We start from the raw sequence: 18,245 nt of genomic DNA on the forward strand, positions 1-18,245 counted from the left end.
GCTGCTGCAGCGGCTCACCCTGACATCCCTGCGTGCCTTAAAGCTTCCAAGTTCCCAAGGATGGGGCTGAAATCCAGGTGGGAGCACTCACCTGGTTCATTCCGAGGGATCCCATCCCTACATCCCTCCTCTCCCCAGCCCGTGACCTCCCCTCTCATCTCCTCGAGGAGAGCACCCAAACTGGGATTTGGCGCAGAGTCTCCCTCGACAGAAGCTGTTTGTGATCCGTTGGAATAATTTTTTTTTTTCCTTTTTTTCTCTCTCTTTTTTTTTTTTTTTTCCTTTTTTTTTTTGCCTCGGCGCTGTGTTTGGAGCGGTTGCCATGAGTTCCCGGGAGGGGGGAGCGGGGTGGGACGGTGCCTGCGGTTTCCATGGACACGCCTGGAGCGCAGCGAGGAGGCATCCGGGAGATTCACGCCTAACCTGAGCGTGCCCTCCTGCCTGCCTCACCTGGGCACGGCTGCCATCCCCTCCTGGCCGGGAATTTGGGTGGTTTTAGGGAGCCCAATCCAGGTTTCCAGGATTTTGGTGTGCAGTGTTCCCTCTCCTTGTGCTGGCTGGCATGAGACTTGGGAATGCTGCTCAGGAAAGGTCTCTCAGCTTCATTTGAACTTCCTGTGATGGAAAAGTCCTTCCCTAACACCTCCATCCCTCAGGGAAGCTTCACCCAAGCGGAGGGGGAGGAGAAGCTCAACCAAGTTCTTCACTCTGTAGCAAAGTGGGAAAGTGAAGGTTCACATCCTTCCTGGAGTGCTCCCGACCTTCCTGGTGGAAGTGTTTGCAGGAACACTTTGATCCCTCTGGGATAGAGCTGATCCCATGGCCAGGCAGCTTTTCTGACCAGGCAGCTTCTCTGGATGCAGCTGAATCCATTCCCAACCCAGCAACTTCCAAAGGGAAGGACCCAATTTCTGTGATAGCTTTGGAGTGATTTTTGTCTGCACAGAGGATCAGGTGTAAAGGGATGGCTTTGTAGAATCCCTCATCATCCCACGTGCCAAAATCCTTGGGAAAACCAGGCTTGGAGGGTCAGGGTCACCCTGGCAGCGCGGGAGGCTGGGTGTCATCCTCCTGCCTGCAGGCACTGAGAGGTTTCTTTCCGGTGAAGGAATTGAGATTTTTGGTGGAAATTCAAAGAATGAGAAGCTCTGGCGGGCATCCAGGCTATGCTGGCGCTTGGGGTTTCAGTGAGAGAGAGAGAAAAAGGGAAAAAAATCCCTGAAACTTTCCACGGGAAGCGGGCACTTCCCACAAAACATGGATTTAGTCGGTGGTCTGGCAGTGGTACCAGTACAAACCAGTTTTGGCCACCAGTTCATACCAAAGTGGGGCCTGAGGGTCCCCTGCAAACGCCACTTGTGCCCACCTGGGGCAGGAATATTGAATTCAAAGGCTCGGTGTCACTTTTCCCAAATTAATTAACATCCAACCTGCCCCACTCTCTGCTGTCCCCATCCCTGCCTGTCCATCCATCTGTCCATCCTTCCCTCCCTTCCCAATCCCTGCCTGGCAGCTCAGCATCCCCAGGGAGAGCATTTTATCAACTGTGGGTGAAAATATTTGGTGTTTATCCCTTGCTTATCTGCCAAGGGTCTTCTGGGGCCTGATTAGGGGTGGTGAAGCCGTGTTGAGCTGGAATGAGCTGGGAAAAAGAATCACATCCCACAGGGAATTTATCCCCTGGGCAGGCTCTGAGCTCCATCCCAGCTCCCCACGGCCAGGGGGTGATGCCAGGGTTTGATGTCCACCCTAGGAAAGGACCATTCCTCCCTAATTTAGCAGGGATTGAGTGGTTCCTGCTGGCAATTCCTGCCTTCCAGGGATGCTGGGCAGTGGGAGCTCCATGTTTTAAACTGCAGCTCCCTGCAGGCCTCATGGAGCTGTATCCCCCCCCATGCCTGGGAGGTTTGTTTCCAACTCTCCTGTGCATCCAGAGGAGAATCAACTGCTTTGGTGTGTGTGGCCCTGCGTTTGCACATGGAAAAGCCAAGTAAATAGATGAGATTGCTGGGGAAACTTCAGAGAAAATCAGCCACAGCTTCTCCCACCTTCCCCTCCCTGGGGTTCCTGAGCATCCCCGAGTAGAGCTCGCAGGATTCTCTCCACCCACACTTTTTTCCCTTACTTCAAGCTCTTCCCACCCTCTCCCTGCAGTGTTTCACCCTCCTCCCTCCCCCCTGAACCCTGCTGCTTTCCCAAACTCCAGGTGCCCTGGCAGGGAGGGGGCTGTGAGGGGCTGGGGTGCTCCCCCAGCCCCGCGGGCTGGGAACGCTCCGCCTGTGACTCAGCGCGCTCGGCTCTTCAGGAACGGGATTTCAAGGGATTTCACACCCCAAACACAACCCCAGCTTTCTCTCGCTCAGCAGAAACGAGACATCAGGAAAAAAAAAAAAAAAAAAAAAGCAGCACCGATTCTGGTTTTTCTTTGGTGTTTATAGAGCCAGGCTCAGCTTTGAAGGTACCAGGGAGATCCGTGGAATTCATGGCAGTGATGGATATGGATCCACCTCCCCCTGGTTTATTTGTATTATCCCCCATCATGCGTTTTCTAACCTCTTAATTTTGAAGCAAATGGTTGTGCTGTTGCTGTCTCAGCTGCACTTTGTCCCCCCACGATTTTGCGGGCAGGGACACAACTCCCAGAGGGACAAAACTTCGGTGCCAGCAGCAGGTTTGAGGCGTGGGGTGAATCCATTTGGTTTAAAAGCTCCAATAAAATCCATACCTTTCATCTTTTTTTTTTTTTCTTCCTTCTTTCTTTCCTGCTCATCCATCTCCCCCCCCCCACCCTCCCAGAGAATCATATTAAAAGGCAGTGATTTAAAAACCAGGAAAATTATGTAAAATTGTAAAATAGAACAAAAACCTCCAATAATTGAGGAACAGACCTGACTTGCACAGGGTTATTTTTTTAGAGGTTTTACTGAGACAGACATAATTACCAAGTGGCATCACGATGCTGATAGAGATATTTACTGCTGCACTGGAGATTTGCAGAGCTCCATTGGCTTCCCTTTGTTTCTGGGAGAAGAAAAGGGATTTTTGGGGTTCTTTGGTGGGGTGAGGATGGGGAATGGGATGGAGCAGGACCCCCTGTGCTCCCTCTGCCTTCCCTTCCCAGCTCTGATCCCCAACCAATGGCTTTTCCTACCCCACATCCCTCTTGGTACCAAATTCCCTGGATTTTGAACCATTTTTCCAGTGGACAACACGACTTTGGGATGCTCTCTGTGCCCCCCAGAGGGGCAGGTTGTGCACAGGTAATTCTTTAATCACCTTTTTAATTGTCCTTTCTCACTAGGAACCAACCTGGCTCCAGCTCCTTGCTTGTCCCGCCCTGCCAGAGAATGGCAAACTGGTTTTAAGTGGGATAACACTCCCCTGAGTAAAATCCTCATTTTTTTTTTATCCTTTCACCACCAAGTTGATGCCATCACTTCCAAAAACATCAAGTGACAGCACCTGGCTGTGGATGGCAGGCGGGAGGTGCCTCATTTTGGTTTATATTTGACCCACAGAGGAAAACACAAAGGAAAAAAAATCCATATATTTTTGTTTTCTTCCTGTAAGGCACCACACCCCCGGTTATTGACAGGGAAATTATACAGCAGAGTGATGTTTGTTTATAAAAGCAGGGTGATTCACACTGCCACAGGAGCTGGAAAGGGTTAAACCCAAAATTACACGGGTCTTGGTGGAGAACCATAAACAGGAAGTTCTCCTGAAAAAAAATTTAAATTTAAACCTGGTGACTCAGGTTGGCTCCAGAGCTGCTCAGGGAGGGTCACAGGGGGTGCAGCCCTGGATTATTCCAGGTGGGTAATTACAGCCTTGGTTTGAAAACAACGGGAAAAGTGGGAAGAGCAGGGTTTGGAGTTTGGATAATCAGGGTTTTTTGCTTCGTCCTGCCCCTTCTTCCATTGCAAATTCCTTCTCCTGTTGCACACAGTTGGATTTTCCAGCAGGTTACACTGATGAAAACGTTTCCTGGGGGTCAAGCTGTTGGATGGAGCAGTACTGGGACTTGGAAGTGGAGCTGGTGGGAAGCAAAAGGAAAAGCAGCAGTGGGAAAAGCCAGACTGGGAGGCAGCAACACAGTCCCAAAATCCATGGTTTTATCTCAAGTTTTGTGTAGCAGCATGAGAATTTGGGCTGGTCCAGTCCAAATTCTCAGGAGGGGACTCAGACATTTTCCCAGAAGGTCCTGGTGCAGATTTGGGATGGGAAATTGGAAGTGGAAGATTCCATTGGAATGGAATAGGATGAAGCTGAGCTGTAGGTGAAGCTTCTTTGGCAAAAAACACTTTAATGTCATTATGACCTCAATTTTTTCTATTTATTTAAAGCATCACAACCCAGAAAACATTGGGAGATTTTGGCTGAGATGCTTTAACCAAGCAGCACCTCTTTAACTTAATTAAATCCATTGACAACAGCAGTTGAATTCCTGGATTTTCATTATACTGATAGGTGAAAGAAATCCAATTATTTTCAGGCTGCCTGCGTGGTTGCTCCCAGCTGACCCAGCCACCCTTACATATGTTGTGGAATTTATTTAGAGTACTCTTCTCATTCAGGTAACCCAGATTTTCCTGGGAATTAGGGATTTTAAGAATGAAGGCTGTGCTGGCAGGTGAGCCTCTCCTCCAGCTGTTGGAGCAGAGGAATCCTTTGAAGCAGCTCTCAGCTCCAGACACCGGCTTGTTACTTTTTTTAATATCCTCTTTCTAAATATTTACGGGCTTTGTTTGGGATTTTTTTTTTAGTATTATGTTTTCCTCCCCGGCAGATTTGGTTTGAAGCAGAGTGGGTTCTTCAGCTGCTTGTGGAGCATCCTTGCCTTGCTTTGGGCTGCAGGGAGGTTGTGTGGGGATGACCTCAGGGGTGGCACTGGCTCTGGGGGTATCAAAGGGACCCACAAGGACCATCCAGCCCTGCACAGACACCCCAAAATCCCACCCTGGGCATCCCTGAGACTGTTGTCCAAATGCTTCTGGAGCTCTGGCAGCTGTCCCAGTGCTTATTCCAGCCTTTGGGGGAAGAATCTTTCCCTCAAATCCAACCTGGCTCTCCCTTGGTGCAGCTCCAGCCGTTCCCTGATGCTGTCACTGTCACAGAGCAGGGATCAGAGAGCTGCCCCTCTGCAATGCTGAGAAGTCTCCCCACAGTCTCTCCCAGCCTTTCCCTCTCTGGGGGGTGCCCAGTGCCTGGAATGAGGGGCTGCCAGCCCGGGACACCCCCTGCTGCCCCCCAGAGCCACCCCCAGCCCCGTGCCCAGCACCAGCGCTGCTCACACATTCCCTTCTCCTCTCTCTTTTCCAGGATCCCGTTCAAGATCGGGCAGCCCAAGAAACAGATTGTACCCAAGACAGTGAGTAAACCAGTTCCCCCTTTTTAGCTCCAGCCTTGGATCATGTGGCTGATGAGTCAAGCCAGCACTTTGACTCGTCCCATTTTGCAGCGTGTGGGAGGGAGCTGGAGCAGCAGAACCTGTTGCCGCGTGTGACCAGCGCTCGGCTCCTCGTGCGAGGAGCGAGGGGGAGCCCCATGCAGGCAGAATATTTTGGTTTGGGATCTGTTGAAATCTTAATTTTTAAAAAAAAATTTTTTGTTTTTGGGAGGGGTGTGTGCGTGTGTGCGGGGTAGGGGAAAAGAGCTCTCTTGGTCTGGCACAGTTTTCCTCGGAGATGGCTGAACGGGTTTGCTTCCTTCCTTCCTTCCTTCCTTCTTTCAGCAATGGCTTGTTTGTTCATCCTTTTGGAGCAGATGGAGGAGGAGGAGTGGTTCAGATCGCTGAATATAACTGTTTCCAAAGAAAGGCTTATAAGCTGAGATGCTTAGTGCTCGGGCGTGAATTAATTTGTGCTGCACAGCATTTGCTTTAAAAGCAAATTAAAAAAGCATTTTGTATTCCCGTGGATTTGAGGCTCCTACCCCAAGTGCTGCTGCTTGCAGCTGGCTGTGGTATTTTCCCTTCTTAAGCAGCTTGGCTTTGCATTTGTCCCATGCCAAAAAAAAGCTGTGGAACCTCCCAGGAGCTGGCCCTGAAAACTCACCTGGACACCTGCTCTAAAAAGGGAGCCCTGAGAGGCAGCGTGGGGCAGAGCTTGTCCCTCTGCTGGCACTGGTGCCCTAATCCCCTGCACAGACTGACATCCCTGATCCTTCCTCTCCAGGACACCCAGCTAATTCCGCAGGATGCGTGGGCACCCGTGTTTGTGGGGCAGTTTCTCCTTGGGACATGACATTTTCCCTGGAGGCAGGGGGCTAATCCCACCACTCCCTTCAAGGCTTGATTGTCATGTTTTATTTTAAAGGATTTGGTGGTTGTCTGCTGCCGTGGAGCAGCAATTTTCTGTAACAGCTCCCAACTGTCAGTACAGAATTTAAGCCAGGCAAGCGACGAAGATGAGGACTGGTAAAATTCCTCCGTGGTTTTCCCGTGTTTTCGGCTGCCCTTTTCCAGGGGCTGGTGATCCACCAGCAAAGTGCTGCTGCCTGTGGTCCCTCAGGTGAGGCAGCCCAGCCTCGGCCCTTCACACCTCTCCCAGCTCGTGTCAGGAGCCCCACATTCCTTGCTGTACAATATTTTGCCTTTCCCAGTGCTCCCAGTGCCGATGTCCTTCGAGGCTGGGGCAAGAACCAACTGCTCTGCGGTTCTGGGTGTCTTGGCCAGCTCTGCTGGGCATCTCCCACCCACCCATTCTCACATCCCAGTTTAATACATTCCGTTTCCTTGCTGTTTCCCTCCCCTTTTAGAGGTTTTTCTCCCCTGAAATCAGCCGTCTCTGTGCTCAGGCTCCCTGCAGATGAGTGGTGGCACCTCTGAGATCTTCCCTTCCCCGGAGCTGCTGGAATGTGCTGTTCTGAAGCAGTTGGCAGCCTTTGCTTATATATACATGTGTGTGTATTAAATAGAACAGCTCAGAATATCCGGCAGGCAGAGGTTCATTCAGCACCCAGAGCCTTTCCAGGCCTTTTCCTTTTCCTTCCTTCCTTCCTCAGCTCCCTAGGAACAAGGAACAAGATTCAGTGTCAACAAAGTTGATTTCTAAAAGGCTTCCACTTGCCCTGGAATGATGATGATGATGATGATGGTGGTGGTGGTTTTGCTCTCCAGGCACCAGATACAGGGAAAGCAGAAAACAGAAAGCCCAAAACCTTGGAACTTCACACCCAGTGTAGAGTGCAGCTCTTCAAAGGAGAACAAACAGCAGGAAACCACGGATATCCCCCAGGATCAGGCATTCCATGTGCAGTGCTGTGCAAGGGATGGGGCTGCTTTGAGCTGCAGGCCCCCAAATTTACCTCCCAGTTGCTGGCTGAGCTGCTCCATCTGTGCAGGCGTTGGGGAACAGCAGCAGCAGCCGAGGGCTGGGATGTTCCAGATGTTGGGCTGCAGGAAGTGGGAAGGTGTGGCATCTCCAGGGCTGCATCCCAAGCCCATCAGAAGGGAAGTGGTTGTGGGTAGAGGATCTCCCACTCACAGAGACCAGACCACAAAAGAGGAGGTGAGGGGGAAGGATAAAAAAAAAAAGCAGCGTTTGTGAGGATGTAACCTCTTTGGCTGTCCATGAGGCCTGGGAGTGCAGTCAGGAGAGGGGGGAGGCTTTGCCGAGAGGCTCAGCGAGCCAGAGAGGCTTTTTTGTTGTCTCAGTGCTGGGGCTGGTGTCAGATCTAGGCCGGGAGTAGTCCTGAAAAGCAATTTGCCTGGGCTGCCGAGGAATTAGTCATGACTCCCTGTGCCCACTCGCCTGTGATCCTTTGGAGAAGGGCACGGTGTCAGCCACAGTTTAGCTCTTGAGGGAGAAGGAAACCCTGGTAGAAAATATCAGCTGGTGAACTGAGGTGATCTCCCCCTCCCCAGACATGGCTGTGCTTTGTTTCCACCTTAACCTGCAAATCCAATTGCAGACAGCCTAATCTCTCCCCTCCTCTTGCCTGAAAAGAGCAGCTGTCACCGGGCTCTGGGAGCCGGGTGGGAGGATCTAGTGCTCCGAGAGGACCTGCTGTCAGCAGGGCCACGGGCCCACAGCCCAATTAAACTAATGCCCAGTGATAGGAGTTAAACCTGTTAGAATTATATCTCTCCATGTTTATTGCTCTGCCACGAAGCCTCTTATGGCAGAGATGTTCTGCCCTCCCTCGGGACAGCTCCGCTCCCAGCAGAGGCTGCGCTGCCGTCGGAGCTGTCTCGTCTCCCCAGCTCTCCTGCAGCTGCAGCTGAAGTTCACCTGTGTCCCCCCAGGTTGTTCCCTGCCCTTCACCGGGGCTGGGATGATCCAAGCAGGCAGGAGCTGGGGAGCAGAGCCGGCCCTGCATCCCCCAGTGAGGTTTTATCCCACCTCCCTCCCTGCTTCCCTCGGCCCTGCTCTGGCCTGGGCTGACTCAGACCACTCACCCTCCTCCTCCTCCTTGCTGGCCTGAGTCAGCTTGGCAGGGACTGGAGACCTGAGCTGCCAAACCTCCTTTCCTTGACTCATCCCAGCAGCTCTGCCTTCCCCAGGGATGTCGGACGGAGGAGCTCCGTGAGCAGCAGGATTCCACTGCAGCACCTTTCCATTGGGCTCCACCAGCGAGCCGGAAATCCCAAAACAGTGGAGTAAATGTCATGGGAATGCTGGGGTGAATTCAAGTGATGCCAGTTGAATAGTTTTGCTCATTTTCCTTCAATCTTTTCTGGCCAAATTGGTCTCTGCAGTTGGGAGGTGCCTCCTTTTTCCCTTTGCCACTTTTCTGGGAAGCTTTCTTGCAGGATGGGGATGTGGAGATCTTGCTGGGTGGAGGCTGTGACATCCCAGATCCACCTGCACTCTTCAGCTCTGGCTCAGAATATTCACCCATGGGACTTGCCTTGAAATTCTTGATGGGATGGCAGAAGCTCAGCAGAAAATCTTAGTTCTAATTTCTATGTGTTTCACTTTTTTTTTGGAGAAGAGGAAGAAGGAAACACTTCCCTCTTTTTCCCAAGATCCACAAAGATGCTGAGACCACTGGAAGATGCAGAAATCAGCTCATCTTCCTCCTCCAGGAAAAAACATGAACCCCAGGGGGATAGGAAGGTTCCTCACAGTCCCTCATTTCCATCTCTTTGTAGTGTTGGCTTCAATCTTGCTCCATTGCCTCATAACCAGGGTGGTGGTGATGATCCTGCCCTTCAAGCAGGAGGGATCTGATCACAGGTGGGAGGCCCAGTGTTTGCAAACAAAAAAAAAAAAGAACTGGGTGAAGGAGAGAACGTTGTTTTATTTCAAAGCTTTCGAGCGCTCGTCGCTCTTGATGTAGATTTAAATAAAAAACCCCGAGACGAGCGATTTTTGCATTACCCAGCCCCTGTGCCTGGAAGAAAAAAAAAAAAAAAAGTTCAATACAGAAAGTGTGGTTTGATTTGGAGTTTTCAGAAAGAGGCTGCAGAGCAGTGGGATTATTTTAATAATACGGAAACTTCCCTTCAGGATATTGTAATTTTCTTGCCTGTACTTCTTGTTCTCGTTACTCTTAACGTGATAATCCTCTCCACAGCCTCTGTCGGCTGCGTGTGACCGTGGAGAGCTGCTGGGAGTGGGAATTACTGTGTGCTCTGCAAAATGTTCCCAGCTTGTCCTCCTTGCAGGGCTCTGCCTGTGACTCTGCGGGGTGGGAGCACGTGAGAGCAGCTTTTCCCTCTGTTTTTGTGGGATACCCGGGCTCCAGCCACGGCTGGGAGGCTCCCTGAGCTCGCAGACTGTGGGGACTGGGAGCCAGTTGCTGCCTGTGGGCGTGAAAAATAAGAGCAATCCTTGGGCAGCTGTCTCAGAGAGATGGGGCTGGGGATGTGAGTCAGGCTGGGCAGCTGAAGTGTGTCTGTGTGGAGTCACCTCGATCCCATGTGGATCCTGCTCAGGCACCTCCTGGGGTGGGGGCTTGGGGGAGCTCTGGAGCAGCCTGTGGGGACTGGGAGCCAGTTGCTGCCTGTGGGCGTGAAAAATAAGAGCAATCCTTGGGCAGCTGTCTCAGAGAGATGGGGCTGGGGATGTGAGTCAGGCTGGGCAGCTGAAGTGTGTCTGTGTGGAGTCACCTCGATCCCATGTGGATCCTGCTCAGGCACCTCCTGGGGTGGGGGCTTGGGGGAGCTCTGGAGGTCTGAGGGGTTCACAGCACCCAGAGGGTTGCAGGGTGGGGAGGTTTTGTCTTTATGGAATGAATCCTAAAGCCCCAGAATGGTTTGGGTGGGAAGGGAGTGTTAAACTCATCTTGTTCCACCCCCTGCCATGTGCAGGGACACCTTCCACTATCCCAGGGTGCTCCAAGCTGGCCTTGGACACTTCCAGGGATGGAGCAGCCACAGCTTCCCTAGGAATTCCTGCCCCAAATCCCATCCATCCCTGCCCTGTGGCAGTGGGAGCCATTCCCTGTGTCCTGTCCCTCCATCCCTTGTCCCCAGTCCCTCTCCAGCTCTCCTGGAGCCCCTTCAGGCCCTGCAAGCTGCTCCATATCCATTAAGGCATGATGCCTTTTGCTTATTGCACAGAAACGGGCAAATCTGACAGCAAAAAAGGGCCAGAAACCCTGAATATTTACAGGTATTCCACAGCCAAAGCTTTTGGAGGAATTGGTTGCTGAGCAGATCCTCCTAACCACAGAGAGGCAACAATAAGGGAACGACACCCCCAGCCTTTCAAAGGGGGGCACATTCTTGAGTCGTGCCCGGCCCTGTGCGGTTTGCAACCAAAACAATTCACACCTAAGGCCTATTTATAGAGTGCAACAGTCCCTGGATATTTTAGCAGCCGGAACAGGCACGGGGATGGAGGGTGAGTTTTACTATGTGCTGGTTACCTGACCTGCAGGGCGCCAGCTGCCGCGGATTTCTGCGCTCCCCGAACGCCAGGCACAAGTCGTGTGAGCTGCCCCCACACTGCTCCGTGTCTGTTCTCTCCAGCACCCAATTTTAGCAGCACGAAAAGGGAGCTGGAGCTCCTGGGAGGGTTTTTTGGAGCAGAGGGATGGCGGGGGGAGAGAGCCCAGCTCGCATCCCCCGGATGGTGGGAGCGGATGGCGAGGACAGCTGGGCGCTGGGATGGGGCTGGAATGTGGCTGGGCACTGCCTGCCCTCAGATCAGGCTGCTGGAGTTCAAGTGCAGCCCAAAAAGATGTTTAAAGAAGGAGATTTTAAGAAAATCTCCATCTTTAACCCTCAAGCTTTTAACAGCAATTCTCCTTGAAAAGCAAACATCCCCATTAAATTGTGGTGCTGCATCAAGCCTGGGATTGAAATCTCAGGGCCAGCAGGAAGAATTGGAACAAACCTTTGGATCCTTCTAGTCCTGGCTGCTCCCAGCACTCTGCATTTCCTTAATAGCACGGGAGCTTGACAACACGAGTGAACCCAGCGCTGATCCCATGACAACAAACGCGCACGGATTTACTCTTGGCTGGTCAATTGAAATCCATTTGCTTCTCTGGTTGACGAGGTGTGGAATGAATGTTTTAAGTGTGTTAAAACAGTCAGCATGGAAAGAAAGTTCCTTAAAATATCTCCTATCGCTGGAGGTTTGCTGCCAGCTAGCAAGTAGGAGGGAGCAGGCACTGAGGTAGCATCGGGAGAAGGCTGTGCTGGAGCTCGGAGCTCGGAGCACAGGGTTCAGAAGTCTTTTGGAGGTGTCACAGTCCACTGGGATTGTGCTCCAGCCCAAGAATCTCATGGGAGGGAGCTGTTGTAGGGGTAAGGAGTGTGTGGAGGGGGTGAATAATGCAGACATGGTGGTTTAGGGGGAATTTCACCGTCGTGTTGAGGATGAGGAAGGAGGAAACAGCCAGACCCACCTCAGCATCCTTAATGGGGCTGGAGGAGCAGCAGCTCCCCTCAGCTTTTGGGGGAGAGCACGGGTTTGTCCTCAGCACTGAGCCATGCTGGGTTGTGACCTCCCTGCTTTTCTAGCATTCCCACTTATTCCATCAGCTCCCAATCCATGTCCTGGAGCACGTCCTTGGCTCGAGCTGACATGTTTGGTGCTGGCTCCAAGAGAGTCTGGAGCTCCAAATCCCCAAGACTTCCTTTACTTTTGAGGCGTAACCCCCATTAAAGCTGCAGCTTGTGCTGGGCTCGGCTCAGCATTTCCCAGGGACAGCTTTCCCTGCACGCTCCAGGGCTGCCCTGCACTCGCCTGGAGCTGATTTCCATCTCTTCTTTCCACAGGTGGAGAGAGACTTTGAAAGGGAATATGGGAAGCTGCAGCAGTGAGTATCAACCACACTGGTCAGACAGGACCGGCCGCGTGCTTCCCTCCTCTCCTTGCATCTTCCCAGGGAGTTTTAGCCAGGGATGCTCTTCCCAGTGAGCAAATCCCTCACTGCCCTGTAATTCCCAATTCTTCAGGGATTCTCTGAGTGTTCAAAGGTGTCCTCAGAAGTATTTGCAGTGGGGTTGCAGATTCTGGCAGCTTAAAAAAAAAAAAAAAGAAGTGTCAATTTGCCAGGAAACCGCGGCCAACACCTCAGAGGACCAGGAGTGGCTTTGCCATCCTGCCTGTGTCACAGGAGCTCGCAGGGATCATCTGGAAGCATTTGGCTTTACCATTTGTGCTAAGTGTGAGAACTTTCAGGAAATATGCGAACTATGAATAAGAGATCACCAACTTGAAAAGGTTAAAAACCATCTGAAAACAACCCGAAAGGGTTGAGCTGCACTGAACTTCATCAAGCCTTGCCTGGATATTTTTAACTCCCACCAGAAGCCAGCATATTCAGCCCGTAAATGATTTGTTGCACGTATGATACACTTGGGTTTCTTTCTTTCCAAGATTCCGACTTTGCCTTCTTTCTCCCATCTTTCAGATTGGAAGATCAGACCAAAAAACTTCAGAAGGATATGAAGAAAAGCACAGATGCAGATTTGGGTAAGTGACTGGAGGATACATAGACTGTGAACTTGGCCACAGAGAGATGAAGTGACTTTTCTCGAGATCACATGAGTAATGTGTGACAAGTCTGGAAAACAAATCCCAGAGCTCAGTCCCACTCAGTTTGCTTAGTTACAAGGCCATCTGCGAGAGGCAGCTCAGCCCAGGGAACACAGGGAGTGCTGCGGGCTCAGTCCCCATCTCCTGAGCTCCATGGCCTTGCACAAGTCCCTTTCTTTTGTTTGCCTCAGTTTCTGCCACTGAAAAAACCCAGGAGTCGTGGTTCCAGGTCTCACATTATCCAGCAGGAGCAGCTCCAGCTGAGCCTATTGTGCCAGCAGTGCTTTTTCACCTCCTTTCCCCTCCCTCATCTCCCTCTCTGGAGCCCCAGGAAGGTGGGATGGGTCTGGGGGGCACAGCTGGCCACAGCTGGCCGTGTTTCCCGTGGGAAATGCTGACCTGGCAGCTCTCCTTTGGGAATAACCCAGGTCATTCCCTCGGTGCCTGCTTCTTTTGGCTTCCCCTCGTGGCAGTGGGCGATGGAGGAAGCAATAAACAGCTCTGCCTGCACGTTTGGGGTGGCATCTGCCCTTGCAGGCGTCCTGTGCCATGCCCCAGCTCCCTTCACATCCCTCTGGTTGGAATCTGCTGTGCCCAGAGGGGGATCCAGCAGAGGGGAGCTGGGAGCTGGATTTGTTGGATGCTGGTTACTGAACCTGCAGCAAAGAGCTGTTCCAAAGCCAGATGGTTTTTCCCAGCGTGTGGTTTGGAGCAGTCCCTGCCTGGCCCCCACAGCTCCAGAGCCAAGGCAGAGGCACCAGCACAAACAGGTGTGGGCTGCACTGGGCCAGCGCTCATCCCGTGGGATCGGGGTCACTGCAGGGCAGGGCAGTGGGAGGGAGGCAGATCTGGGGCTGTCCATGCTCCAGCCTCTCACCTGAGTGTGTGTGTGTGTGTGTGTGAATATTGTGTGTGTGTGTGTGTGCGCGAGAATTGTGTCTGTGTGTGTGTGTGTGTGTGTATATTGTGTGTGTGTGTGTGTGCGCGAGAATTGTGTCTGTGTGTGTGTGTGTGTGTGTATATTGTGTGTGTGTGTGTGTGCGCGAGAATTGTGTCTGTGTGTGTGTGTGTGTGTGTATATTGTGTGTGTGTGTGTGTGCGCGAGAATTGTGTCTGTGTGTGTGTGTGTGTGTGTATATTGTGTGTGTGTGTGTGTGCGCGAGAATTGTGTCTGTGTGTGTGTGTGTGTGTGTATATTGTGTGTGTGTGTGTGTGCGCGAGAATTGTGTCTGTGTGTGTGTGTGTGTGTGTATATTGTGTGTGTGTGTGTGTGCGCGAGAATTGTGTCTGTGTGTGTGTGTGTGTGTGTATATTGTGTGTGTGTGTGTGTGCGCGAGAATTGTGTCTGTGTGTGTGTGTGTGTGTGTATATTGTGTGTGTGTGTGTGTGCGCGAGAATTGTGTCTGTGTGTGTGTGTGTGTGTGTATATTGTGTGTGTGTGTGTGTGCGCGAGAATTGTGTCTGTGTGTGTGTGTGTGTGTGTATATTGTGTGTGTGTGTGTGTGCGCGAGAATTGTGTCTGTGTGTGTGTGTGTGTGTGTATATTGTGTGTGTGTGTGTGTGCGCGAGAATTGTGTCTGTGTGTGTGTGTGTGTGTGTATATTGTGTGTGTGTGTGTGTGCGCGAGAATTGTGTCTGTGTGTGTGTGTGTGTGTGTATATTGTGTGTGTGTGTGTGTGCGCGAGAATTGTGTCTGTGTGTGTGTGTGTGTGTGTATATTGTGTGTGTGTGTGTGTGCGCGAGAATTGTGTCTGTGTGTGTGTGTGTGTGTGTATATTGTGTGTGTGTGTGTGTGCGCGAGAATTGTGTCTGTGTGTGTGTGTGTGTGTGTATATTGTGTGTGTGTGTGTGTGCGCGAGAATTGTGTCTGTGTGTGTGTGTGTGTGTGTATATTGTGTGTGTGTGTGTGTGCGCGAGAATTGTGTCTGTGTGTGTGTGTGTGTGTGTATATTGTGTGTGTGTGTGTGTGCGCGAGAATTGTGTCTGTGTGTGTGTGTGTGTGTGTATATTGTGTGTGTGTGTGTGTGCGCGAGAATTGTGTCTGTGTGTGTGTGTGTGTGTGTATATTGTGTGTGTGTGTGTGTGCGCGAGAATTGTGTCTGTGTGTGTGTGTGTGTGTGTATATTGTGTGTGTGTGTGTGTGCGCGAGAATTGTGTCTGTGTGTGTGTGTGTGTGTGTATATTGTGTGTGTGTGTGTGTGCGCGAGAATTGTGTCTGTGTGTGTGTGTGTGTGTGTATATTGTGTGTGTGTGTGTGTGCGCGAGAATTGTGTCTGTGTGTGTGTGTGTGTGTGTATATTGTGTGTGTGTGTGTGTGCGCGAGAATTGTGTCTGTGTGTGTGTGTGTGTGTGTATATTGTGTGTGTGTGTGTGTGCGCGAGAATTGTGTCTGTGTGTGTGTGTGTGTGTGTGGATATTGCCTGACACAAACACAGATCCAGGCTCTTCCCGTGCTCTCCCACCCTTCCCAGCACGGGCAGAGGGGTGGGAAAAGCACCAGCCACCCAGGACTCTTTTCCAGGGTGAAATCTGCCCTTTCTGAGGACTCTGGTCATTGTCAGGGATCCTTGGTAAGTTTTTCCTTGTTAAGGATTCCCCTCCCTCCCTTGCAGTGGGCGTTGTTTATATGGAGCATTTCAAGTCCCAGAGGAGCTGTGGGAGGACTTTCTTTTTCCGTTCTGTTACATGGCAGAGTCACAAATGAGCCTTGGCCAGAGCCAGGATGATCTGATTTCTCATTTAAAGGCTTGAAATGGTGAGTGGAGGGAGAGGCTAGCACACAGCCTGCCGAGGAGGTGGATCAGATCAATCCTGGCAGTGCCCATTCCCAACATCCAGCCCCCAAATCTGGTGAGGATGGCAGAGTTTTGCCCTCCTGTCTCTTTCCTCCAAGCTCAGGGGTTTGGTTGGTTCTTCACTGCCTGCACACACTCCCTGGCAAAGTGGGACTGGTGGATTGAGTCTCCACCTTCTTCCCAAAAAGCTCAGCTCAGAACAAGAGAATTCCTGTGCACAGAGATATCCCAGGCAGGCTCTTCACTGCCCTACCAGCAAACAGGCTGTTAGCAGCACTCCCTGTCCCACAGCTGGGCATCACTCACCCCCTTCCCCACCCTCTCTCCAGACAAAATAGGATCTTAAGGAGCAGGAGGATGTTCTTTAACGGGAGGTAAGAGCTCTCCTTTGGAATAATCAGTTGGAGGTACATCTCACATGTTTAATGAGCAAAAGAGCAGTGCAGACCCCCCTGAAGGCCACCCTGAGGGACAGGAGATCCTTTCTCCTCCTCCTCTTCCTCCTTCTCCTCCTTGTCCTTGTCCTTGTCCTTCTCTCTCCTGCCCTGGAGCTCTCAGACCCCGCTTTTTCAGCTCTCTCCAGGTGATCCCATTGATGCAGAGGAAATTCCTGCCCCAAATTCCCCCTGAACATGCCCAAATCCCAACCTCCCAGCGTGACCCTGCCACTCCCTCCCTCCAGTTCCCTTCCAATCCTTTCCTGTCAAGGAAGATTTCATTTTTCTTCCAGCCAAAGGAGTTCTGCTGTTCTCAGCTCCGTCCTGTTCTGGCACAAATCCCTGCTCAGATGTGGTCACACATATGGATTCTATCCCATCTGTTTCAAGGTTTAAATGCCCAAAGCCTTCATGTTTGGATAATAGATGGATACAGTGGCTTTGTTATCCCAGAGTGAGAGGCTCATTCTGCACTGAGCTCCCCAGCTCTGCAGCTTCTGAGCTCTCTCTGTTATAATTGTGTGTAACCTTTCAATCAGAATGTTTAACCCCTTGATTTATGATCTTAAGCCCCATTATTGGGATGATTTTAACTTTTAATATCTAAGGGAGTCTTTCCAAAGCTCCTCCAAAGCACAGCTCGAGCATCTGGCTTTGTGATCTCCAACTGGAATAGCTTCCAGCACTGAGGAAAAAGAACATTTTTTTTTTAGTACCTCTGGCCTTTTTTTTTTTTCAGTCTATTTTATCTCTGTTTATATTTATGCTTTCCCTTTGATTAGACTTTTTTTCCATTCTGTACCTTCCCTGATGTCTTGCTCGTTTGTGTAGAGGCTCTGTCATTGAATTTTCCCTTTGCAGACCAAGTGTTTGGATAAAGAGGGATGTGGCTGACGGAAAACAAGTGGAATGCTCAGTCAGAGCATGACCTGCTGCTTCTGGATTTCTTGGTGGCACTCCCAGGGCCTGTAGGGACTTCATATTCCCCCTGGCTCCTTCTCTACAGGCAAAAAAAATCAGATAATTGAGGGGGAAATACTTAACTTGTGTCCCTGCTCTTTGTGTTTGGAGAGGGACAGAGAAACCTTCGTCTCCCAGTCCTGTCAGTCTGGTCCTTTCCCACTAAATCCACTTCAAATACATGAGTTTTTTTGTAAAGCCATTTGAAAGACTTAATGGACTGTGATTTTTCTCGTTGCGGAAGAGCTGTAGTGAGGCTGAGAGTGACACTTAATAGTCTGTCGAGAGAAGATGTATAAAAACCCCCATCTCTGGTTTTTTTTTAAGAGAACAGTGCTTTTGTTAGTCTGGGATTATTTCTGGCAGCATCACAAGCCTCACATTGGAGTGCTTCAGACTTAACTTATATAAAAACACTTCTCTGGGTGTTTACATGAATGAATTGGTGCCTTTTCCTTGCTTTTCTCTCAGCCTCCACCGAGCATCTCCCCGCCAGCTTGTGCTGACCCCCTCCTGGCTGCCTCAGCTCCCTGATTTTTGCCCTCCTGGCAGTGGGAAATGTGACCCTGTCTGGTTTCTTTTCCATCAGCCATGTCCAAGTCTGCAGTGAAGATCTCCTCAGACCTGCTGTCCAACCCCCTGTGTGAGCAGGAGCCCTCGTTCCTCGAGATGGTCACGGCCTTCGACACGGCCATGAAGAGGATGGACTCCTTCAACCAGGAGAAGGTGGATTGGCTTTGGCTGGAAAATGGGAGTGCTGGGAGTGTCCTGGAGGCGTGGAATGGTGGGAGTGTCCTGGAATCATGGGGTGGTTGGGGTTGGGGGGGATTTGAACCCATCCCATTGCACCCCCTGCCATGGCAGGGACACCTCCCGCTGTCCCAGGGGAGACTTTCTGAATCTCCACAATGTCCCAGGTGCCTCCAAGCTGGCCTTGGACATTTCCAGGGATGGGGCAGCCACAGCTCCTCTGGGAATTCCATCCCAGCCTCTCCCCACCCTCCCAGGGAAGGATTTCCTCCCAAAATCCCATCTAGGGATGGAGCAGTCACAGCTCCTCTGGGAATTCCATCCCAGCCTCTCCCCACCTTCCCAGTGAAAGATTTCCTCCC

The 18,245-nt window shown here is 51.3% G+C and overlaps 2 protein-coding genes across 3 annotated transcripts in view; both read left to right on the forward strand.

The window, feature by feature from the left end:
* The window catches only part of EGR3 (early growth response 3), a 26,691-nt gene extending 17,149 nt beyond the window's left edge, over positions 1-9,542 (forward strand). Inside the window, exon 3 of the mRNA XM_031065222.1 lies at positions 9,523-9,542. Coding sequence (XP_030921082.1) covers positions 9,523-9,542 — 20 coding nt within the window. The remainder of the gene's footprint in view (positions 1-9,522) is intronic.
* BIN3 (bridging integrator 3) overlaps positions 5,328-18,245 on the forward strand; it is a 34,878-nt gene continuing 21,960 nt past the window's right edge. For both annotated transcript variants that reach the window (XR_004082713.1, XM_031065223.1), the window contains exons 1-4: positions 5,328-5,371; positions 12,179-12,219; positions 12,817-12,878; positions 17,723-17,859. Coding sequence is in view for 1 of the 2 variants with exons in the window: in XM_031065223.1 (XP_030921083.1) it covers positions 12,851-12,878; positions 17,723-17,859 (165 nt within the window). In the remaining variant the exon portion in view is untranslated. The remainder of the gene's footprint in view (positions 5,372-12,178; positions 12,220-12,816; positions 12,879-17,722; positions 17,860-18,245) is intronic.

The sequence above is a fragment of the Geospiza fortis genome, unplaced genomic scaffold (genome assembly GCF_000277835.1).
Source record: "Geospiza fortis unplaced genomic scaffold, GeoFor_1.0 scaffold1250, whole genome shotgun sequence".
NCBI classification, from domain to species: Eukaryota; Metazoa; Chordata; class Aves; order Passeriformes; family Thraupidae; genus Geospiza; species Geospiza fortis.